The sequence below is a fragment of the Apium graveolens genome, chromosome 10, assembly GCF_009905375.1.
Source record: "Apium graveolens cultivar Ventura chromosome 10, ASM990537v1, whole genome shotgun sequence".
Classification (NCBI taxonomy): domain Eukaryota; kingdom Viridiplantae; phylum Streptophyta; class Magnoliopsida; order Apiales; family Apiaceae; genus Apium; species Apium graveolens.
Genome location: NC_133656.1, coordinates 96,991,459 through 97,016,958, shown reverse-complemented (window position 1 = coordinate 97,016,958; position 25,500 = coordinate 96,991,459). Strand labels below are relative to the sequence as shown.

General features: G+C 34.9%; 2 protein-coding genes across 2 annotated transcripts; one reads left to right on the top strand and one right to left on the bottom strand.

Annotated features, from left to right (window-relative positions):
• The first annotated feature begins 4,580 nt into the window (after positions 1–4,580).
• Positions 4,581–9,608, top strand: LOC141692340 (ras-related protein RGP1-like). The gene is made up of 2 exons (XM_074497141.1): positions 4,581–4,933; positions 8,737–9,608. Exons 1-2 carry the CDS (start codon positions 4,707–4,709, stop codon positions 9,182–9,184), a joined length of 675 nt encoding a protein of 224 aa, XP_074353242.1. The 5' UTR covers positions 4,581–4,706; the 3' UTR covers positions 9,185–9,608.
• Positions 9,609–10,315: 707 nt separating this feature from the next.
• Positions 10,316–13,076, bottom strand: LOC141689334 (pentatricopeptide repeat-containing protein At2g17210). The gene has a single exon (XM_074493598.1). It carries the CDS (start codon positions 12,945–12,947, stop codon positions 10,713–10,715), a length of 2,235 nt encoding a protein of 744 aa, XP_074349699.1. The 5' UTR covers positions 12,948–13,076; the 3' UTR covers positions 10,316–10,712.
• Between the last annotated feature and the right edge of the window lie 12,424 nt (positions 13,077–25,500).

Below are 25,500 nucleotides of genomic sequence, written 5' to 3'. Positions count from 1 at the left end.
GACAATTCTGATATATCCTGAGTTAAAGATCATTTATGCATACCTTAACACCCTTAGTATTCATGAAGCTTATCTTCTTGATGATCCAGCACTTGAACCTTGATGAGAAACCATTGCTTAAAGCCCAATTTGGCATTACCCTTTATAATATCCTATAGCCTCACTAAATCCCCTTGTCCAATCTTTGATATATGAAAACCATTTAGTTACTTTAAAATAGTATAGTTTTGTGAATCATGGCCCTGAGATTTAGTACCATATTTCCCGTGTTTCGAGTTGATCTATAATCTTTTGATAAAAAAAAATATTTACTGGAAATGAGATTTTGTTATAAATCGGCATCAGTTTTTGAAATAAATAAAATGTGGGTTTTCAGTCCCAAAGGGGGATAAATGTTTTCTTTAAATAGTGGATCTGGACTGAGACACGAGTCATTTCCACACTTATATTAGGCTTAAAAGTTGCCTAGGGATTCCCATTAATGTTTTAGAACCCAGCGAGGTTCGGGATTACTTCGCGGCTGATCACCGACTGTAATCTGTAGCGTCAAAAATAATTTTGATTAAGATATGATTTTTTTTAAATTGTTTTGATACCAACAAAATGATGCCATCACCCAAAGTTTTATCTCTCATTATCATTGGTCATGTCCTCCCATTGACATTCTTTAATATATATCTCTCGATTTATGTTTTATATCGTATTGTTTAGCACTTGTTGAGCATTTGGCTCACTCATTGCTTTACCCTGATATTACAGCTAGCAGCTATGGTTAAATTCAAGCAGACTGCCCGTAAGACCTGTGATACTGATGGCTATGTTCGAGCTCAGGTAGAATAAGTGATAGTAGTTTGTGTGAGGACTCGGTATTTAAAATTAGTTGTAATAGATGATAGTGTTGGGCTGTTCCAAACCCTAAACTGTAAGATCTTGGATTTGGGTATGTTTATTTATTATTAAATATTGTAATAGTTATATTTAATTTGCTGTTTAAGTTGGGGTGTGATATTCTTTATTTTTCTTTTTCGTGGTGCAACATCTTTTGCACCGACCGGTCTACCATGCTTCAGGCATGGCTTTGATTCTGTAACCAATTCTTTTGTATCTGATTTTTAAATTGGTATATCTATTCTAGCTGGAGTATTTACTGCAGGTATATAATATTTAGTTATATTTCTAGAATCGTTAAATGCGTCAGGCATTTGGTTTGCGATATTTTGCATATGAATAATTCTTTTAACTTCAAGTTCGCATTGACCGGTACGTGGATCTAGAAAATATAATCTTGATGCATTCCATGTTATATTAGGATTAACTTTATTTGAATGTTTATCTCCCCCTAAGGGAGGAAACATAGACTCGTCAAAATGACAATCTGCATATCTTGCGGTAAATAAGTCTCCGGTTAGAGGCTCCAGATATCTAATTATAGATGTGGAATCAAAACCAACGTAGATATCTACTCTTCTTTGAGCTCCCATCTTCGATCTTTGTGGTGAAGCAATTGGTACATATACAACACTTTCGAAAATTTTGAAGTTAGAAATATTAGGAACTTGACCAAGTACCAATTGTAGCGGAGAATGTTGGTTGTAGGAAGTTGGTCTAATCCTAATAATATTAGCAACATGAAGTATTGCGTGACCCCAAATAGATGTGGGGAATTTTGCTTTCAACAACAGCGGTCTTGCAATAAGTTGGAGTATTTTGATAAAGGACTCGGCTAACCCATTTTGTGTATGTACATGAGGAACTGGGTGTTCAACTGGGATTCCTACAGACATACAATAGTCGACAAAAGTCGCAGATGTGAATTCGTCGGCATTATCTAAACGAATTGACTTAATGCAATGATCTGGGAATTGAGCTCATAATTTGATTATTTGGGCAAGTAATTTTGCAAAAACATCATTATGAGTTGAGAGAAGACAAACATGAGACCATCTAGCTGAGGCATCGATTAATACCATGAAGTACCTAAATGGGCCAGATGATGGGTGTATAGGTCCACATATGTCGCCTTGGATCCTTTCTAGAAAAGTTGAGTTTTCAAGCTGAACTTTAGTAGAGGATGGTCGAGTAATCAATTTTCCTAAAGAACATGATGAACATGGAAGGTCATTATTGGAAAGAACTTTAAAATCTTTAAGAGGATGACCAATAGAATTCTCTATAATACGACGCATCATAGAGATGCCAGGATGACCTAATCTTTCATGTCAAATTGTAAAAGATTTTGGATCTATGAGTTTGGAAGCAATGACATTGTGTGACTCAATAATTCTAATTTTCATCATATATAATCCTGAGGAAAGTTAGTGAAACTTTTCTAAGATTTTCTTGTTTATAGGATTAAATGAAGTAATAAGAAGATATTCTCTATCAGCCTTAAAGGTAGTTTCAATGTGAAAATCATTGAGTCGGATATCTTTAAAACTAAGAAGATTTCTAGTAGACTTACTAGAATATAATGCATTTGGAATGTGTACGTGGGTACCATTAGGGAGGATAAAACTAACTTTTCCAAAACCTTCGATTATATTAGATACGCCAGAAATCGTTCCGACTTAGCTTCGGTTTTGGTTATTTTGGGTAAAATATTTTAGGTTCTGTAGAATCGTATGAGTTGTACCACAATCAGCAATGCATATATCTTCAGAATCCATTCTATATATAATTAAGAAACATAATTTATTTGATAAGAACATAACACACTACATAGTTCAAACAAAATAAAGCACACAATACACAATACTATATTAATTATATGAAACTAATCTTCAACCTCCCATATGGGAGTTTCGTTAGGTTCATTCAGACCATTAATGCTTATTCCTCTAGTTGTGATTCTCGGAAAAACATCTATGTTATTGTTGGCGAAATTTGTTTCTACCATTTTCTCTTTTGATTTTTGAGAAGATTGTTATAGCTTAACAAGATGATCTAGGGCATGACAATTACGTGTCCGGTGCCCATCCATGCCACACCTATAGCAAACAGTTTTAGTTTTTCCTCCTCGTGGTGCCTTTCTTTTACTCTGTGATTCAGATTGCCACTTCCGGTGACCAGAGTTGTTATATGGACGAAAATATCCGTGGCTCCGACCTCATCCACGGTACCGCCCTTGGCCTCGTCCACCTTTATACCCTTTTCCACGTACATTCTGCTGGAATGACATGTTATTTACTTCAGGTAATGGGGAAGATCATGTTGGACGGGATTGATGATTCTTAATCACCAATTCATGATTCTGTTCAGCAACGAGGAGAGTTGATAGAAGATCCCCGAACTTAGTAAATTTGCGCTCCCTGTACATCTCTGCTAAGTTGATATTGTTGGGGTGAAAAGTTGATAGTGTTTTATCGATTTTTCTTTTTTCCGTAACATTCTCACCACACATAATAAGCCTAGAACTTATTATGAACAAAGCATAGCTATATGCTCGGACACTCATAAAATCCTGAAGTCTTAAATTAGCTCAATCATTTTCAGCTGTAGGTAGATAAACTAGTTTTTGGTGATCGAACCTATCCTTTAGATTTTTCCAGAAAATAAAGGGATCCTCGACTTCTAAGTAATCTGATTTTAAATCTTCATGCATGTGGTGTCGGAGAAAAATTATTTATTTTCTGCCTTTATTGTATCGCTTAATTTCTTTGAACCCAAGTGCAACTTTACATCTTGTACCCATGATAAATAATTATCACCAGAAATGTCCAAGGAAACGAATGACAAGCTTGTAATATTTGTCATACTAAATCTGAATTAACACGAAAATTATTAAATTTTAATTCATCAATGTAAATATTACATAAAATACTAGTTAATCGAGTGCTTTAACAAGTACGCAATAATCAATGTATATATCATTATTATCATTGATATTATAACCAGAGCTATATATAAAATGACAAATGGATTTTCACCGCCATACGGACGTGCGCATGCTGGTTATCTCCGACCAATAATAAATTAAAGTGGACAATCCTACATAAGTTAGTTAGGGGCAATTAAAAAAAATTATTATCCGATAAGTATGCAATTTATAAATTAAGGTTCCCACTATACTTCGGTATTACCCAAAATTAAATGGTACCGTAAAATAATTTTAATAGACGGTGCTCCGGCCATATATATTTAAATTATTAGTAGAGGGTGTAACCACGCCTACTCCGGTTATATATATTTAAATTATATGTAGAGGGTGTAACCACGTCTACTCATATATATGTATATTTAAATTAAAATTATACCTTTTTGGTTTCGACAGGATTTCGTGCTGATAACGTGTTGTAATATATTAGTTTTAATATTTTTAAAAGGGGTTACTAAATCCGAGAGGTAAATAATAATAATCAGAGGGAGATGGGAGATAGAGAGCATATATTCAAATTTTACATTCACCAATACCATGTATTTATAGCCAAGTTGAAGAACAAAAGTATTCAATACATTATCAAAATTTCACAAAATTTCACTTGTAAGACTAGTTTTACTATTTTACCATTGACTTAAAAATTACAAAATAATAAGTATATAATTTTCAAATGCTTACCCCGGACTAATTCAAATACTTTTATTCTACACCAATTCAAATACTTTTCAACCAAACCCTAACCAGACAATCAATATACACACACTATAGATACAATTTTCACCACTAAAAACCTTTTCAAGCAATCATTTCAAGTAATATTAAAGTTAATATGTCAAATTTTCATGGAGATTATAACCAAAAGATTGATTATGTGTTTAAAATAGTACTAATCGGAGACTCAGCTGTTGGCAAATCGCAATTGCTAGCTCGTTTTGCTAGAAACGAGTTTAGTTTGGATTCGAAAGCAACGATTGGTGTCGAATTTCAAACCAGAACGCTTTCGATTGATCATAAGACTGTTAAAGCTCAAATTTGGGACACTGCTGGTCAGGAAAGGTAGCATTATCTTGTGTTTATGTATAGTATGTTAATTTAGCAGGTGCTGCTTGTTTTAGTGTGTCTTGTTAAATTTACGAAAAAATTGTGCGATGGACTACTCTGACTTTGCGCTTAACTGTTGTTGAATTTTAATATTGAATTGCGTGTTTATGTATTACTGCTACTTGTTTCTTAGGTTGATGTTGCTGCTGCTGTTGTTGTTAGATTATGATTGTAATAATGATTTCGAAATGTTTGAATACATGATAAGAAAACGAGATTTTATGGAATCATAATTGATTTTAGTATATTTTTTAATATTTGTAACAACAATTTGTCCTGGGTCCGTCTGACTTTACATTGAACTGTTGCAGACATTGTGTATCATAGCTGCCGGTTTTTATGACTTATGAGTGACCTAGTGGTGTGCGTGAATAGTGTGTTTATCTGCTCTCAGTAATGAACCGTTGTTTGAATATATGAACAAAATGTTATGATGTAGGATAGGTTAGGGTTGAAGGGGATGAAACTCGACTATATATAATTCATTATCATATTTTATGTGCTAGCGGAGAAATTTGTTGCTAGATTACCTTGTATCGTGTGTGCTGTAAATTATGTTTGTTTAATTAGTTGATACTGTAAATTATGTTTGGATAATTTTTTTAATAGTGTTTTCATAATCCATGATTCAACTCGAAGAATACACATGAATAGGCATTCAAGACTTAGACATAAATCAATCCTTTTCCTATCTAATGGAAAATGCTCATTGGCGGTGTGTAGTATCCAATGTTACAGAAATCGGTAATCGGGAAAGATAGGTCACATGATTTTATAAGGATTAATCGGGGATTAATCGGAAGGATCGGGGATTAATCGGAATAATTAATCGGAGCAAAAATCGAATATATTTTATTAAATTTAATATAAAAATTATTTATACACATAAAATCAGTCATATAAGTTAAGTTAATTGTTATTTTTATTTATATAAAATTAATCTTTAAAATTTTAGATTTAATCGATTTGTATGTAAATAAATATTATTATTTTAATAATTTTTTTTATAATATATATTCAATTAAATCATTATTATTAATATATAAATATATAGTACTATATATTTTCATAATAGTATTAAATTTCTATTACATTTAAATAAATATATTTCATATAATCATTTTTTAGTCCTATATTTCTAATGTCACCATTTAAATAAATTTTATTTCAAATGTAAAAGTACTGCAGTAGAAGCTAAAAGGTGATATGGGTCAAGTTTTCTTTTAGATACTGCAAAAACACAACCGGGGCTTTGATATTTGTGCCGCCTCACTACTTCTCCCGGCTATCTCTAGTAACAGGTGTATATACATATATATGTATATATCATCTTCTTCGTTATGTCTTTTGTTTACATATCTAAACTTCAATTTCTTCTCCTCTATCAGATCATCTTAGCCATTTCTATCAATTTTATTTTCCGATTTTGACCCGAGTTTGACTGGTTTATGAAAAACGATTTTTCGGCGATTTCCTTAAAACAGATCGGCGACTCTCCGATTGCCGATTTATTGGCCGATTTATCGATTAGCATTTCCTAATCGTTATATTGGATTAGCATTTCCTAAACCCGATTTATTGACTACTAGTATCTACTTCTTAAATCCTTATATTTATCAACTACCTTATTTAAAAAATTGTAACCTCTGTGTAGTCTCAGTATAACTAAACTAGTAATTTAAGTACAATCGATTTATTCATGTATATGAAAGTGATAAAAAAAAATCTTAGTCAATGATCTGCTTCATTCGCCTCACCCATTGGTAAAAACCCGCCCACGAATTTTATCGAAAACCACGATTGGAGGCTGATATTCCACTAACATCTGTCAAATCTGTGCAGTCCATGCCTGGAGTCTACGAGCACCTCCTTAGGACATGAATTCACTAACACAAATCCTGAAGGATTATCACAGATTGCCTAATCAACATAACATACCTCTGATTGGTCCTTGTATTTGTGCTCCACAACACCACAGTTTGATTAATGAAGATTTTTTATGCCATCTCAACAGTATAACCAACTTCACCATGTTGGGTTTCCTTGTCTGAACTATTGTTAATATTGCTTATCAATACTTCTGGAACAGGCAATCTCATATCCTTCAGATATGTGTAATCCAGAAACCATGTCATTTCTTAACTTCTAGATTTTGGGTGAACAAGCTTGCATGCTCCCCCTTCAGTTATGCAATACAACCATCATACACCACTTATGCTATTCTACTGATCTCCAATAATACGGTTGAGACTACAAATATTTAAAACATAAATAAAATGACTTTGACTCTATTTGATGCAGGACTGCAGGACAAGAACACGAATAACATGTAATTAATTCAAGTTAATATTTTAATTTCTCGTTTATCATCATAACTTCTCAGATCAAGATATTACGAGTAAATAATTGCTGGCTTTGATGGAAGTATGGAACCCTTTTTCCCGTTTTATCAGGTTGAAAACTTGAAACTGTTTTTTTGCCTATCAACAAATTTATCAGAAAAATAGATGCTATACTAACCCTGTCCTGTATGAATAAATGCATTTACAATTTTTGAAGGCTTAAGTTATTGGATGCAACTTTACTGCATCATGTAATTAAGTACCCACTTTAATTTTATGACTGTTATTTGGAAGGTTTCCTCAACTATAAGAGTTGTAACCTTGTTAGTGTTCATAGTAGGGGGCTACAAGGAGATAGCTTCTCAAGGTACAGATAGGATCACGTGATTGTCATGTGTTAAATACCTGTAAATTTCAAATTATATGTTACATGTATGTCTATTTTTTTTTTCTACACAATGATGCCTAAATATGGCAATGCCCATGTCTTATGCTTAACATATCTCTAGTCTCAGTATAATTAAACTAGTATTAAGTACAGTCGACTTATTCATAAATATTAAAGTGATCAAAAAATTGGTAAACTGCAAATAGTCATAAAAAATATTTTGCGCTGAATATGACTTGCTTTAGGGGTATAAAATCTCTTATTCAGGAATGCACTCGTCCAACAGTCTATTTTATTTAGTTTGTTACCAACTAAAGAAAATATTCTTTAATTGAAATATTCTGCGTTGAAATATTCTCCATAGTTTGTGAACTGCAAGAGATTTTATATTTTCTTCAGTTTGTTACAAACTAAAGAAAATATTCTGTGCAGAATATGAGTTGCTCTAGGGGTATAAGATCTTTTATTCAGGAAAGCACGTCCAGGGATTTATTAGTTGAAATATGTAATCTTGATTGGTGTTAGTTTATAACATGCATGGTCTAGTCTAATGGCTGAAAGATCTTGGATAAAAATAAGAGATAAAAGATGTTGCAGAATACCTAGTGTTTTATGCGTATTGCACTTGTAGATGATATTAAAAACTGAGATGAATTGAGACTTGAGAGTGACAGCGGGAAGAAGGATCAGTTGTAGGTCACTACCGTGCTTATCCAAGGTTAAAAGTTTGGTGCGTAGTAAAGATTTTTTGGTGATACACCCAGAATGAAAGTCATATCGAGATTTTGTGGCATTCTGATGTATCACGTCAAATGTCATACTTTATGACATCTTTCTCTAAAAAGCGGTTACTTTCTACCCTATACTTGTGATATTTTTTCTGTAAAATGTGGGAATAAAACCAGGGAGGACCTATATATAATTGTGCCTTAAATACTTGTTAGCTGTGAATAAGAATCTGCAGGTTATATTTTTTTTTAACCACTGAAAACCTCTTTTCTACCCTGACCAAAAGCTTGGTAAATCAGATATCGGGCTGTCACCAGTGCATATTACAGGGGTGCAGTGGGGGCTATGCTGGTCTATGACATAACCAAACGTCAATCATTTGATCACGTGGTGAGGTGGTTGGAAGAATTACGAGGCCATGCTGACAAGAATATTGTAATAATGCTAGTAGGGAACAAAACTGACCTAGGACATCTCCGGAATGTTCCTAGTGAAGATGCCAAGGAATTTGCTGAAAGGGAAAATTTGTACTTCATGGAAACATCAGCCCTTGAGTCTACCAATGTTGAAATAGCTTTTAATACAGTTCTGACAGAGATATATCGAACTGTCAGTAAGAAGGCCCTTGTTGCCAATGAAGTAGAATCTGGTGGGAACTCGGCACTTCTCAAGGGAAGTAATATTGTTGTACCCAGTGCGGAACCATTAGCAGGAGGGAGCAAATATAGATGTTGTTCTTCATCATAGAAAAGAATGGTAGTTGATATAAGGTGTTTTGAGCTGTTTTATATATGCCTCTACGGTTCTAACTATCACTCACAAAAGTGGTTCAAGGAATTCTTTGTTTTTGCAGACCAGATGTTATAAATCGCCTCTTTCTAGACATACACGCCTTGTCGTTAAGTAGGGGTGTATGTGCCCCTTCATAGAGTTAGTTGTTGATCAACTGTTTAGCCTTTTCATAGTGGAAATACCCTTGTCAAAATGGTCATTCCCAGGAAAACTAGTGATTTTGACATGTAGCACCTTTGTGTATAGCATTTGTTGAATTTCCGTTGCATTCTGCTGCATCCTTTATATGCGTGAAACTTTGTTCAGTTTTTTTTTACACTTTGTAACTTTTGATATTAGAGTTTAGTTTTTGTTAATATTGTATAATTTAACTTTTAAACTTTTTGCAAATAGTTATCATCTAAAGAACTACAAAAGATTGAGTGTCACTATTAAAAGATATATAGGGATATATATATATAATGTATATAATGTATATATAGATATATTTGTATATTATACATTCATTTCTTGTTTACTATAGTTTTGTTTTATAAATGCTAGCTTACATATTATAAATTACCGACTTATTTTTTTTTAATCTAAAATATATTATTTTTAGCTTCCTTATTAGCTAAAATTTTATGTAAATATTATTTTTTTAGAATAAATAAACCGCACAAATTGCACCGCACCGTATTTTCGTGGTGTGGTTTATACAGTTTTTGAAGTTATGTTGTGCGGGTGCGCTTTGGAAATTTTATCAAACCGCATGTATGGTTTGGTTTGCGATAAAAACGGCACCACGATCACACCTAATTCCTAATCTATTAATTCAGGTAATGTCATTTGATACGAATTCTTTCAACTAGATTTTAATCGGTAACAGGAAGGCAGTTAAATGAAGAATGATATTTGATGTGATTCTGTTAATCAAAACTTTCATTAAAAGAGCAAAGACCAGTACAATCAACAAAGGCAAATATACCTGTACTTCAACTTCATGTCCAAGAGGCCCAAACTCCAACGAGACTTACTTTGGGATGACTAGAAGCTCCCGTGGGAGACTGTACTCACAGTCCCACAAAGGAGGTTGGCCACGGAGTTTGTTACGAATATACTTGAGCTAGGGTAAAAAATAGCAACTAGCAGGTAGAATTTTCCATGTAAGATTAGGGATTTGATAACCACCTCTGTATGAAAAGCAAGGGTATATGTTTAACTGTATAAATTATACCTTTTGGTCGGATACTTCACACCTCTTATTAGTTATTACATATATAAAAAGACCTTGTCATTAAATACAATGTTACAGATTATAACACAGATTCTACTGCAGAGTTTGTTAAGAATATTTATAAGCTAGGGTAAAAAATAGAAACCAGCAAGTAGACAACAGTCATGTTAGATTAGGAGTAGGAATTTCGAAACTACCTAGTATGAAAAGCAAGAGTATATGTATAACTGTATATATCATACCTTCTGATCGGATGCTTCACACCTCTTACATATAAAGAAAGACCTTGTCATTAACATCGTCTAACTGCATAAACTCATGCAACTGCTCAACAACGTAGCATATTTGATCTGACAATGGATGACGCGTATCTCCAGCAAAAAATTTCTCTGCTCTACTATTAACATGAATTGAACTATATCCAGACTCAACCTTAACTCCCCTCTCCTTCACCAACATTCTCATCCTTGCTGAATCATTCCACAGTCCCTCAGCAGCAAACATGTTAGATGCAAGCATATACACAGCTGGATTTGATGGTTCCAGTGGAAGTACTTGTGAAACAGCTTGTATACCAAGCTCACTATTACCATACCTTCGACAAGCACTCAACAGTGCTCCCCAAGCACTGGCACCAGGTTTCAGTGACTCAGACATTGTCTCCATTAAATCTACTGCCCTATCTAGCCTTCCAGCCCGGCCTAACAAGTCGACCATGCACGAATAATGTTCTAAACTCAAATCAATGTCATGATCTTGAAATAATTCTCTAAACAAAGAGATACCCTCCTCGACCAAACCCCCATGGCTGCATGCTGACAATATGGAGAGTGCTGTTACTTCATTCGGCTTTAAACCTTGCAACTTCATTTCACAAAATAAAGTTAGGGAATTTTGTGCAAGACCATTCATGCCATACGCAGCGATCATAGCACTCCATGACACAATGTTCTTTTGAAAAATTTGGTCAAAGACCTTCCTTGAGGTTTTTATCTCCCCACATTTAGCATACATGTCAAGAATCGCAGTCCCAACCACTACTTCTGATGCCAAGCCTCTTCTTATGGCAATCGCATGAGCCCACTTGGATATGTTGAGGTCACCAGAACTTGAACAAGCCTCAAGGAGATTTACCATGGTAATCGTATTGGGAGTGGCTCTAACAGAATTCATCTCCTTGAAAACAGTAATGGCTTCCTGAGGCAAGCCACAATGGGTAAACCCTGCAATCATTGTGCTCCAGGTAATCGTATCTTGATCCGTCACCTGACTGAACAATAACCATGCATGTGTAATGAGATTACACTTTGAGTATACATCAATCAGTGAATTCACCACTAACTTATTCAATTCATAGCCTTTCCGAATTACAGCACAGTGAATGGACCGGCAATAATATGGATCTAAAAGATGCTTGCAAATTTGTAAAAGATTTACAACAGTTATTTCATCAACCTGAATATCCTTCTCGGACATCGAACAAAACACTGAAATGGCTTCCACATACTTCTTATTATGTACAAAGCCCGATAACATAGAATTCCACGAAACAAGGTTCCTCTCTGGCATCACTGTAAAAACTTCTAGAGCAGCGTCAGGATCACTGTACTTCGAATACATATCAATTAACGAGTTCCCTACAAACAAATCAAAATTCAAGCCTCCGCAAATCACAAACCCATGATACATCCTCCCAACTACAAAATTCCCTAAACTAATACACGCCTGAAGCACACTCACCATTATCTGCCCATCTACTTCATTCTCACTCCCCAATACCATCTCTCGAAACAATTCCAACGCAACACCAGCTTCACCATTTTGAGCATACCCTCCAATCATCACACTCCAAGAAACAACATCTCTTTCCCTCATTTCATCGAACAACATTTGAGCAACCCCCACACCACTATCCACCACATAAAATCTCAAAAGTGAATTCTGAACTGAACAAACACTACAAAACCCAATCTTAATCACATAACAATGTATCATCAACCCTTCATAAAAATCTCTACATTCTTGAATAACAAGCACTAAATTAGCCACATTAGGCTCAAACACACCTGTCCCAACAGCTTTACTAAACAAAAACAACCCATTTCTCAAAACCCCATCTTGACTAAAGCTACCATTAATCACAATATTCCAAGAAATTGAATCTTTAATCTTTATTTTATCAAAAACACTTAAAGCAAGCTTAAAGTTTTTAGCTTTAACATAAAAGTCCATTAATGAGTTTTGAATAGAAGTGTAGGAAACAAACATACCATTCTTGATTAAAGAAGCATGAATTGAATACCCATTTGCAAAAAAAGTGAGATTTTGACAAGCTTTTAGAATTGGATGAAAAAATGAAGGGTCTTGCAAGAAATGAAGTGGAAGTTGTGTTCTTGTAAGTTGTTGATATTGGGAAAATATTTGGTCCCATTTTGCATTGTTGGATAATTGTTTGATGTTTGATAACCAATTTGGGAGTTTTGAAATGATGGGGAGGTGCATTTGGAGGGGAATTTAGTTTAAAATTATTATAGTATGGAACATATCAAGAATCAAGAACATAGTGATCCTGTTGGTATGATAAACAGAGGACAACTGAAGTATAGTAGTGTTCCACTCAATTTTAGTACATTTGTATAAAATTATTTTTTCCCCCAATTTGTAATCACTGAGAGAATTAGAAAATGAGATGAGAAATTTTTATTAGTATCTAAAAGGTTGAAGTTTATAAATTCAGCATTTTCCACAAAATTACATTTTTACTCACACTGAAATTGTTGCTTCTAGTTGTGATCAATCTCGGGATTAGGAAATGAGGACTCACACACCTCTAATCTAGTAATTAAATATGCATAAACCCCGATTAACTACTAACAGGATCAATAGGATAAAGTATGAGACAAGATTACAACTACCAATCATAAAATATAACTTACAAACCCAAAATATCATTAAATAAACAATATCGATTCCGGCTGGAAACCGACAGATAACTCATTGTATCTTTAAACATTTCCAACTAGGCGCGAGCTCACTCTTATTTACCACTACCTGCTCTGGCAACTGGAAGCCCTCAACACCGTAGGGACCACCAGGTACGCTCTTACGAGCAGTGCGCCTAAGCCTGGCCATCTTCTTGCTTAACTGCCATGGTTAGATTAAAACAAAACAAATGAGTATAAAACTCAGCAAGTAACTATATAGCAGTTCTACAATATCAATTCACAATATGTTTTACCAAACTCAGGGCATTCTACTTTATTTGATCTAGGTGGCAGATTTCCAGCTTTTGGGTTAAGGAAAGGTTTTGAGGGATAATGTGGGACTTTCAAGGAACAAGACTCAAAGCAGGATGAAAGCCGACATTCATCACAAATCATTAAAGGATCAGAATAGATCTTTTCAATAGAGGAAAACAACAGTATCTCATTATATGGAATCAATCATATGATCAACAAATTCAAGAATCAGGGTTCTCGAGCTTTAAGCTTCACATTAACATAATCAACCTTTTTTCAAAGCAATATAAACCATTTTATTTTCAAGAATCAATTTACTGAACAGAAAGTTTCAGTTCCCCTTTTTAAATAATCACTTAGAACCCTTGATTGGATCACTTTATATTTCCACTTCATTATATACGGGTGATCAGCCCGTATCGACCTCCATTCCGGTCTTTAAGGTACCAATCGGCATAATTTCAGCCTTAAGTTGGACTAGCCCCGCTAGCCTCTTACCATGACTGGACTAGTCCCACTAGCCTCTTACGTCCTAATCCAATCCATCAGGAATTCATTTGGAAAACCTTGAGTTGGAAAAACAAATAGGTTTTCTAAAATTCATTTTCTCATTACCAAGCATTTGAAATCATTCGGACTCTTTCAAGTCAAAACTCATTCTTAATCCAGATTTTAAGGAAACAAAGTTCAGGGAGTGATTCAAAGATAAACAAGGAACAATTCATAAGGATTCTGTATCAAGGATAACAAGGCATTAAATTAGAAGGATCAACATCTGTGTAGGGATCAATAGGATGATTGGGAAAACAGGGTATCATTAAACAGGGGTTAACAAGGATAATCAGAGGGTTCAATATAATCCATGGCTTAATAGATAACTTGAACAGAAAGGACAGATTATCAAAGGGTTGAATCATTAAGCTTATCAATAACAGTTTATCAAGAACAAAGGCAGGGTATCTCAAATCAATATCAGGGTTTCATAATTAAACAGTTCAATACTCTACATGGTATGAACAACATTCTCTTTATAACCATTTACACAAGTAATCAGAGTTACTTTCCTGAATTTGCTTTCCTGAAGGTTGAACTACTGCCACCTAGTAAATCCTTTCCTTTCCTAGCCTGAATGCCCTCACGCTCCGAATCTACAATAAAACCAAACCTTAATCAGATTCTCAACTCTCGTTCCCGGAACGATCACTCAATACGATAACTCGATTACATCCTTGACTCGAGTATATGATTATAGCTTATACACATAAGCACATAGCACATAGCACATACCATACCCTTTTATCGTAACTTTTATATCTTTATATATACTTAACCATCGAAGGTACTTGCTTAACCTTAGCTATTTCTCAAATCACACTAATATAATTCTTACGAGTACATGGTTTATTCTCAACTAAACCTTTACGACCATAATTATCACTTATGGTTATCAAAATTAATCAATCTCCACCTTAGTTCACATAAACATATAACACAATCCAAAATCTTTAAAAAAAATCATTCTCTTCTCTTTTATCATCAAAATTCGAATCCAAATAAACATATAAATCACATAGTCTTTAAAATTACTCATGCATTGACTTAACATCAAATCAATTCCTTTTTATTCCTACATTCCATTCGGTTATATCCACAAAACACAATTCAAAGGTCGAACATTGACATGCAAGCATTAGATTTGCTTAAAAACTTGAAATTAGTCCAACACTCATCCTTTTTAGCTTATTTTCAACTTGACATTTACATGCAAGGCTATACTTTAAAATGCATCACTAATTCCTTTTGTAAATCAACATGCAAATATCGAGACTAGCTAATTAACCAAGAATCAAGTTATTAAATTTTAATTCCCTTTTCATTAGTACAAAACTCGACCAAAGCTCAACATGCAATAACAATTTCACTTCTTTTAATCCATTAACCATCCTAATAACAATCCATAATTACTTTATTCAACAAGAAAATTGAATCAATTATTCCAAGGATCAAAACCATTCGGGTTTTCAAGAAAACAACACATGCAAGTGATTTCTCTTAATCCTTTAATCACAAATCAAGCCATAATCAAATCGACAACTCATTTCTAATAATAACTTATCAATTTAACTTTTAAAAATCAAAACCTTTTTAAAAATTTAAACGATCCAAGCATGCAAACACTGAAATCGACTTTTATGGTATTAGAGTTCAGTTTTTAACGTCACAACTCACCACCGGTTCACCGAAGTTCATCACCAGTGGCGGTGGTTTCTCGGTGGTGCCCCAATTCGGGGTTTCCAACCTTGAAACCTCCGATTTATGTACACACAAGGCACATGCAAGACTCATTTGGCTTTGAAAATCATTTCTGAATTATAAAATCATCTCCTTAAGCACATACTAGACCATATACACACACGTACACACGCATCAAGCATGAACACACACACACACACATCGAGCTTGCATGCAACAAGATATTCACAAATGCACATTCCAATAACCACTTTTGTATGTTTAACAAGAGATTTTGAGAAGGATTGGTGATAATTATCAAAGAAACAAGTGATTTACCAAGAGAAAAGAAGAAGATTCGAGAGAGAGAAAGAGAGAGAGTAGCCGAGAGAGTGTGAGAAAGAAAGAGAGGAGAGAGAGTGATGGTGCTCGGGAAAAAGAAGGAAAAGGGGGAAGAGGTTGAGTTTTATACTCAATCAAAATCAAGGGCATTTTAGTACATTACTAATTCCCTTTTATTCTTATTTGTTCCTTCCTTTTTACTAAAATGTAACAAGGATTAAATATAAAATATATCTCTCTCGGGAAGTCAAGAATTATTGAAAATGACAATTTTAATACGTAGGCCTCGAAATTAGCTTTTTAACCATTACTCATAATAAGATTTTGAGCGGACAGTTGATTTTATATGAATTTCGCAATCTCGCCTTAATAATATCATTTTCCACATAAAATCAATTTAAAAATATAAAGACCACCAAATTAATCCACTCATCATTTTTAAAAAGTCTCTAGGACCACTATGAAGATAACAGAATAAATCCCATGTTTTTATCTTACTCGAATGATTTTATAAAAATGCGTGAAGGTTAATTAAACCTTTATTTAAGTCACATAATCCCTTTAAAATTCATAAAATTATCACAGAACACATAGTTATGCACACAGACAACAATCTCACATATATAATCACGTAACGACTCAGGTCTGATCATAGAATTCATCCTTCTTTAATCTTTATCCTTTTATACGCGTACCGGGTCACGTTCAGCCTGACGGCCCGACGCTCAGCGTTTCGATTACGCTTCTCATTATCATTATCAATCAACACGTCACTTAGGACGAAATAATTTATTTACAAATTCATTTCATTCAATCACACATAATTCACATTTTATATTCTTTAACTCCTTATTAGGACGGGTTCCGTTCTACCTGACGGCCCGACACCACAGCTTAACTTCTAAGCTGACTCTTTAAATTGGAACGTTTTTATTTACGCTCCTATATTCTAGTATACAGAAAAGACAATTATTCAGCACTTAGTCACATAATTATAATCACATCACATAACACATACTTTATTGACTTAATTACGTCGCAAAATTCTCAGTCGTCACAATCTACCCTCCTTAAAAGGATTCTGTCCCCAGAATCTAATCTAAGCAAATAGATGGGGATACTTTTCTTTCATTTCGCTTTCTAACTCCCAAGTCGATTCTTCGACTAATGGATTTCTCCATAACACTCTAACTAGAGGTACAACTTTATTTCTAAGCGTCCTTTCTTTTCGATCCAAAATTCGCACTGGTTGTGTTCCACATAGGACAAATCTGGTTGGATTTCCACTGGTTCCAACTCGATCACATGGCTCGCATCAGCATTATACTTCTTCAGAAGAGATACATGAAACACATTGTGCAGATGTTGCATTTGCGGAGGTAGCGCCAATTCATACGCCACTTTCCCAACTCGTCGCAATACTTCAAATGGTCCAATGTACCTAGGACTCAACTTCCCTTTCTTTTCGAATCGGGTTAAACCTTTCCAAGGAGATATCTTTAACAAGACTTTGTCTCCAGATTCGAATTGCACATCATTCTGGTTCTTAATTTGCGTACTTTGCTTGGCGATCTTGAGCTGCAATTAATTTCTTTCGAATCGTTTCAACCTTTTCCTTCGTTTTCTGAACTAGCTCTGGGCCAATTAACTTGCGCTCACCAACTTCATCCCAATAAGTAGGGGATCTATGCTTTCTTCCGTACAACGCTTCATAAGGCGGCATGCCAATACTCGCGTGATAACTGTTGTTGTAGGAAAACTCAATTAAGGGCAAATGATCGTCCCAATTTCCTTTGAAATCTATTGCACAGGTTCGCAACATATCTTCAATTGTCTGAATTGTCCTCTCACTTTGTATGTCTGTCTGCGGATGATATGTCGTACTCATTTTCAACTTAGTTCCCAAATGTTCATGAAATTGTTGCCAAAATCTCGAGTCAAACCTTGGATCTCTATCAGACACGATAGATACAGGAACTCCATGACGCATCACGATCTCATCCAGATACAATTTGACCAACTTTTCCAATGAAAACCTTTCATTTATCGGCAAGAAATATGCTGACTTCGTCAACCGATCGATTACCACCCAAATCGCAGCATGATTTGACTTGATTTTAGGTAATCCTACCATGAAATCCATCGCTATATGTTCCCATTTCCATTCGGGTATGTCCAGTGGCTGAAGCAATCCGCTTGACCTTTGATGTTCCGCTTTGACTCTTTGGCACGTGTAACATTTACTTATCCATTCCGTAATTTCCTTTTTCATGTTGGGCCACCAATAACTTTCTTTTAAATCCTGGTACATTTTCGTACTCCTAGGGTGAATTGAAAATCTCGAGTTATGCGCTTCTTGCAAAATCTCGTGCTTTATTTCCACAACATTAGGTATCCAAATACGTGAGTTAACACGGTATATCCCTTTTCCATCCTTTTGAGCTTTAATTTCTTCTCCCGTCAACTTATCCTTTTCACGATTCATCACTTACTCTTGACAGCATCGAATCTTTTCCAGAATCTCGGGTTGAAACAACATTGCATATATAGCTTCACCTCCACATTCTGGAGTCTGCACCTCTATTTCCATCTTTTCAAAGTCCTTGATCAATACTTCTGATGACGTTAACATATTCAACCTTTCTTTTCGACTTAAAGCATCAGCTACCACATTTGCCTTTCCAGGATGGTAGTTTATCGCACAATCATAATCTTTGATCAATTCCAACCACCATCTTTGTCGCATATTCAATTCTTTCTGAGTAAAGATATACTTTAAACTTTTATGATCCGTATAAATCTCACACTTTTCCCCGTACAAATAATGCCTCCAAATCTTAAGGGTAAACACAATTGCTGCCAATTCCAAATCATGCGTTGGATACTTTTGCTCGTGCGGCTTGAGTTGCCTTGACGCGTATGCTATTACCTTCCCGTGTTGCATTAACACGCATCCAAGTCCTTTATATAAAGGATCACTGAATATCACAAATTCCCCTTTATCATCTGGTAATACCAATACTGGGGCGGTTACCAATCTCTTCTTTAACTCTTGAAAACTTTCCTCGCACTTTTTTGTCCAAACAAACTTCTCGTTCTTTCTCGTCAATTTTGTCAACAGAACGGCAATCTTAGAGAAATCTTGCACAAATCTTCTATAATATCCGGCTAATCCCAGAAAACTTCTTACCTCCGTTGGATTCTTGGGTCTTTCCCAATTTATTACAGCTTCTATCTTGGCTGGGTCCACTTTAATTCCTTCTTTATTAACTACATGACCAAGAAATTGCACTTCCTTTAGCCAGAATTCGCACTTTGAAAACTTAGCATACAGTTTCTCTTTTCACAGAATTTCCAAGGAAATCCTCAAATGCTCCTTATGATCTTCTTTCGTTTTGGAGTAAATCAGTATATCGTCGATAAACACAATCACGAACTTATCCAAATACTGCTTGAACACTCTGTTCATAAGATCCATAAATGCAGTTGGCGCATTCGTCAAGCCAAATGCCATTACCAAAAACTCATAATGTCCGTATCTCGTTCGGAACGCTGTCTTGGGTATATCTCCCGCTTTGATCTTTAACTGATGATACCCAGATCTTAAATCAATCTTTGAGAAACACGAAGCTCCTTTTAACTGGTCAAACAAGTCATCGATCCGTGGTAGAGGGTACTTATTCTTGATTGTCAACTTATTCAGTTCGCGGTAATCAATGCACAACCTCATACTTCCATCCTTTTCATTTATAAATAACACCGGTGCGCCCCACGGGGATACACTCGGTCGGATCACTCCTTTGTCCAACAATTCTTGCAACTGAGCTGCCAATTCATTCATCTCGATCGGCGCCATGCGATAGGGAGCTTTTGACACTGGTTCCGTACCAGGAGCCAAATCAATCGTAAACTCGATCTCTCTGTCTGGAGGTAGTCCAGGCAATTCATCAAGAAACACATCCGGGAAATCTCTTACTACCGGAATATCCTCGATCTTCACAGATTCTTTCTCCACGTTCACGACATGAGCCAAATAAACTTCGCATCCTTGACGTATTAATCTTCCTGCCTTAATAGCCGTTAGAAATTTCATCTCCTGCCTCTTTTCTTTAAATATAACCTCTTCACCCTCCTTGGTTTTTAACTTCACCTTTTTACTTTTACATTCTATTTGCGCTTCATGGTTTGACAACCAATCCATTTCTAGTATGACCTCAAATTCTCCTAACTTAAAAGGAATTAAGTCAGCAGAAAAGTGCCGACCTTCTATAGTCACATCACAATCAGGACAAATCTTACTAGCAATAACTTTCTCTTGATTTGCTACCTCTATAATCAAATTAGGCTCTAGAGGGTACGCAACACAATTTAACTTATCAAGAATACTTTCAGAGATAAAAGATCTAGTTGCTCCAGAATCCATCAAAACTTTTACTTCTACTGAGTTTATAACAAGCATACCTGCTATCACGTCCACATCTTGCACCGCATCTTTCATCATCATGTTAAATGTAACACCCCCAAATCCGGGGTCGGGGATCCGGGTTGTCACGAGTTCCATTTCCCTTAATAACACCCAATCTTAATAATTAATCAACTACTCTATACTGTGACCCCACAATAAACACACACACCACACGTTATAATCTCATAGATGAACATCCAAAAATAATCATAAGTCATTTTATTCCACAATTATCTGCCAATACACCTTAAAAGGTTTTCTGAATAAATTTACATTTTCTTTGCCATTATTACAATTCATAAGTATACATAAATCTGGTACATCAAAAGTTGAAGCCTAGTCTATTGGTAGTTCCCATCTTAGCTACAGCGACTTCAATGCCTATAGGAAGCTGCAGAACATTTCCTATCCGCTCGCGAATTGGGAGCTTGGTCCTGTTCATCTTGTCTATCTGATGTTGTGTGATGAAAGAAGAAAGCAAGGGTGAGCAGCAAGCCCACCAAAATAATATGTATAATAATTTACAATATATGAGCCTTCTCATAGTACTCATGAAAGTCTTGGTCAAAAGAAATGAACCAAGTTTGATATCTTAATGCGATGAAGTCGCAAAATATTCAGTATATATACATATATACTTTTCAAAATCTTGGAAGTCCTCTTCCATGCATAATATACACAGAGTTCCAGTTTATAACAGTATAAAAATATCGTTGCAAGGTGATCTCATATATCTACCCTTATCTCAACGTTTTTTTTTTCTGAAAATCTTTGATATGCATAAGATAATCGTTAACTAGATATAAGTTGAAAATATGAAGTTACAAGATACCTCAATATACTTATATCTTTTCCAAATATTACTTGAACTACCACCGTTCAAGTTATAATCAGTTCAAAAGTTCATCACATAGATGAGACTACAAGACAAGATTTGAATAGATTCAATCTTTGAATATCATTATAAATAATGAAGTTACGAGATACTTCATTAAATCCCGATATATATACACACCTATATATATACATTTCATACACTCCTTGAAAACCTCTGTTATGAAAATTATAAACAGAGTTGCAATATCCAATGAATTTGAAAAGGAGAAAACCTTGGCATAAACCTGATATCTTGCTGATCAGGCAAAGATACCAATAAGTAACCTTTTCTACTAGTAGATGGACGAATTCCCCACTGGTCATCACCCTGGCCGCAATAGGACCTTATGCTGGACTGCCACTCAGCCACTTACGCATTTGATGGACTCCCACTGAGCCACTTACACTTTCATGGACGTCCACTGAGCCCATGTTGCTTATGCCGACTCAAATAGATGAACTTACTTCCCGAACGATGGGCAAGTAATCAAGATGTTTTCTCAAAACAGCAACCTCGTTGCGAATGTAAAAGACACCACTGAGCCGGATCCCTCAAGTTTTGAACGAGTATTTAAATCCCCTTTAAAAGGAAGATCTTAAATATAAAAATGAGTTTTGGGATCCGCTCTAACTTTTAAAAATCATTTTGAAGACTCGAAAACACTTTAAAGAGTGTTTGGAGTAGTGCTGATTTAATGAAATAAATCAGTCCCAATATATTAGAAAATATATGAATATTATTATTTAAATAATATTCCCATAAAGAATAATCTTTATAAAAATAATTGAAGTAGAAGTATTTGAATAATCAAAAATAAGTTTGATTATCGACACCTTATTCTTTAATATAATAAAGAATATTATTAAGTAATAAGCGGAGTCATAATACCTCGAATGAATACTATAAATAATATTCATAAAATAAAGGAGTCATACATCCTCAAATGAATACCCAAGTAATATTCAATAATAATATAAACTGAGTCATAAGCCCTCGAATGAATATTCAAATAATATTCAATAAATAATATAAAAGGGTCATAAGCCCTCGAATGAATATTCAAATAATATTCAATAAATAATATAAAAGAGTCATAAGCCCTCGAATGAATATTCAAATAATATTCAAATAATAAAATAAAAGGAGTCATAAGTCCTCGAATGAATATTCAAAATAATATTCAATAAATAAAATAAAGGAGTCATAAGCCCTCGAATGAATATTCGAAATAATATTCATATAATAAAATAAACTTAAAGTTATCGAATAAACCTTATTCGATTAATAGTTTTGAAAACTATAACCATATATAAATAAAAATATATATATTATACTCGGGAACATCGACTCCCGGTTTAGAAATATGTTCACCTTTTGATCCCCTATACTAAGGGTAAATTCAAATACCGCTTATCTCTAGCATAGGTATTATCAACTGAATCAACAGATATATGTATCAAGAATACGAAACAGGCATGCATATATACCATATCACATGCAACAATATATCGCAAGAATTTGCTAATTAACCATCATGCATCTATCACAAGATAATGCATATACATATGTATACATCACAACAACAGTATAACGGGTAGAAAACTTGCCTGAGCGACTGGGGGTTACAAATGGCTCGGGATGAGTCTGGTAACCTATAAGTAACAAGTAAGTTGGAATTAAACCAAAGTCACTTGTAAATCTATACTTTAACTAACTTAGACTCTAACGCTTGTTTTGCGCTTACTGATTCTCTTAAGTCACTCGGGTACCCTCGGCTCCACCATTTTTAATAATTTAATCTTTACGAGTTTTAAGGCGATTCCTTCGCGAGTGTCTTACCAACTGCCTAACACACATACCACAAATGTTTCATACATTAATTAACCCTTTTTGGTCTTTAACCTATGTTTCAAAGTAAGGCGAGGGGAAAAGTTTCGTTCGCGAAACGTCGTTACTTGAAACGGTCGTTTCTCCTAAACCGTGCATCGGAATCGAACGAACTACATATCAAAACGAAGCTCGTAACACGAGCTATCTAGACATGGCAATGGTCAACATCTAGCAGGGGGTTCTCGGGTCCTAATGTTATGAACAAAAGCAGTCCAAAGTAAATCGGACATTACGACGGCTAGGTTTACGCGATTTCCCAAATTAAACCATTCCAAATCAACCACAATTCAACCCACAATCACAACCCAATAAAAACTCCATCCAAACTACATCATACAGCCCCAACAACTCCACATTAACAATTTATACTTATTCCCCACATGAACTAAAAGCTTTACTTAGGTTCATTAACTAATAACCAAGATTTCCAACTCCAAAAATATCACAAAATCAACCCATCTCTAAACACACAATAATCATGCCTCTCACCAACTAAACTACTCATAACAAGCTTTAAACATGATTACAAACCCATTACACTAACCCATCATCTCAACATTAGGAAATCTAAACAACGAACTTAAAACTAAGATCATGAAGAGTTATACCTTCCTTGAAGCTTTTAATCCATGAAAGATCCTTGGAATGCCCATGGAAGCCTTAATCTAACCTCCTACAAGCTTGTTCTTTCAAAGAAATCAAGAACACAAAAATTAATTTCAAGAAAGTACTATTCACCATCTTCTTCCTTGATTTCTAGAAAAAGATTGGCTTGGAATTAGAAGCTTAAACTTATAGGAAGTATGTAACTTCACTAGGAGAAGCTAGGATAATTACCTTGTAAAATAGCAAGTGGAGGAGCTTGGACTTCCCATTTCTTAAGAAAGAAGCCGAGAGCTTCATGAAGAAATGGAGAATTTGGTGTTTTGTGATTTGTTTTGCTTGGTTGCTAGGTTTTTGTTTTGTTTTAGGTCAATTACCCATTTACCCTTGATTTTGTGTGGTTAATATTCCACCACATTTCCTTCCCTCTTATGTCATGCTTGCATCACTTTGTGATGTCATCACCCCTCCTTTGTCCTCTTTCTATTGGTTGGATGACACCATCCTCTCTTATCCTTTTGATTAACTTCCTAATTGTTTGCCTAATGACCGCTGATCTGTTATACGGTTCGCTTAACTTTCATTTTCGTTTATCGTTTGAGGGATCATACCCGGGATCTTATTACTTAGGTTCCCTTAACTTTTCTCAATATATTATATTCCTTTTATGATCCTCTCTTATAATCCTTTAATTTAAATCCTTCTTATCTTGTTACCTTATACTCAATTCTTTTCGTATCTAGTGGATTTCTGGGAAAAATCGAAGTGTTCGGAATTGGATTCTGACGATCTTTACATACACTTATATACCATATAGAGTACTAATAAAATCTCAGAATATCCATAATAGAACCCCTACATAGTGTGGCATAAAAAGTTTTCTCATTCAGCAAAAACACTATTCATAAGGGTTTCAAAATTTTCCAAAAATTGGGGTTATTACAGTCTCCCCTCCTTAAAAGGATTCCGTCCCGGAATCAGATAGAAAATGAATATGGATACTTTCTTAGTATTACACTTTCTAACTCTCAAGTAAATTTTCCCACATTGCGGTTCTTCCATCAAACTCTGAATAGTTTGATAACCCTTCTCCTAAGCACTTGTTCCTTTTCACTCTATAACCCTTCCTGGTTGCTCCATATAGGTTACGTCGGGTTGCATATCTATGCGCTCATATGCCCCTATTTATCTGGCATCTGAATTACACTTCCTTAACATTGATACGTGAAACACGTTACGACCTGCTACATGTTCGGGGTTAGGGCTAGCTCATATGCTATCCTCCCAATACGTCTTAATATATCCAAGGGTCCAACAATTTGTGGACTTAGCTTTCATTTCTTTCCGAACCTCATCCTTCCTTTCCAAGGGAATACCTATAACAACACTAGGTCCCCTACTTCCTAT

Bases quoted from the DNA above. Each gene is read 5' to 3' on its own strand.
- LOC141692340 (XM_074497141.1), top strand. From the start codon at position 4,707: ATGTCAAATTTTCATGGAGATTATAACCAAAAGATTGATTATGTGTTT. The intron at 4,934-8,736 runs GTAGCATTATCT...TTGGTAAATCAG, and splicing joins GACACTGCTGGTCAGGAAAG to ATATCGGGCTGTCACCAGTG.
- LOC141689334 (XM_074493598.1), bottom strand. From the start codon at position 12,947: ATGCACCTCCCCATCATTTCAAAACTCCCAAATTGGTTATCAAACATC.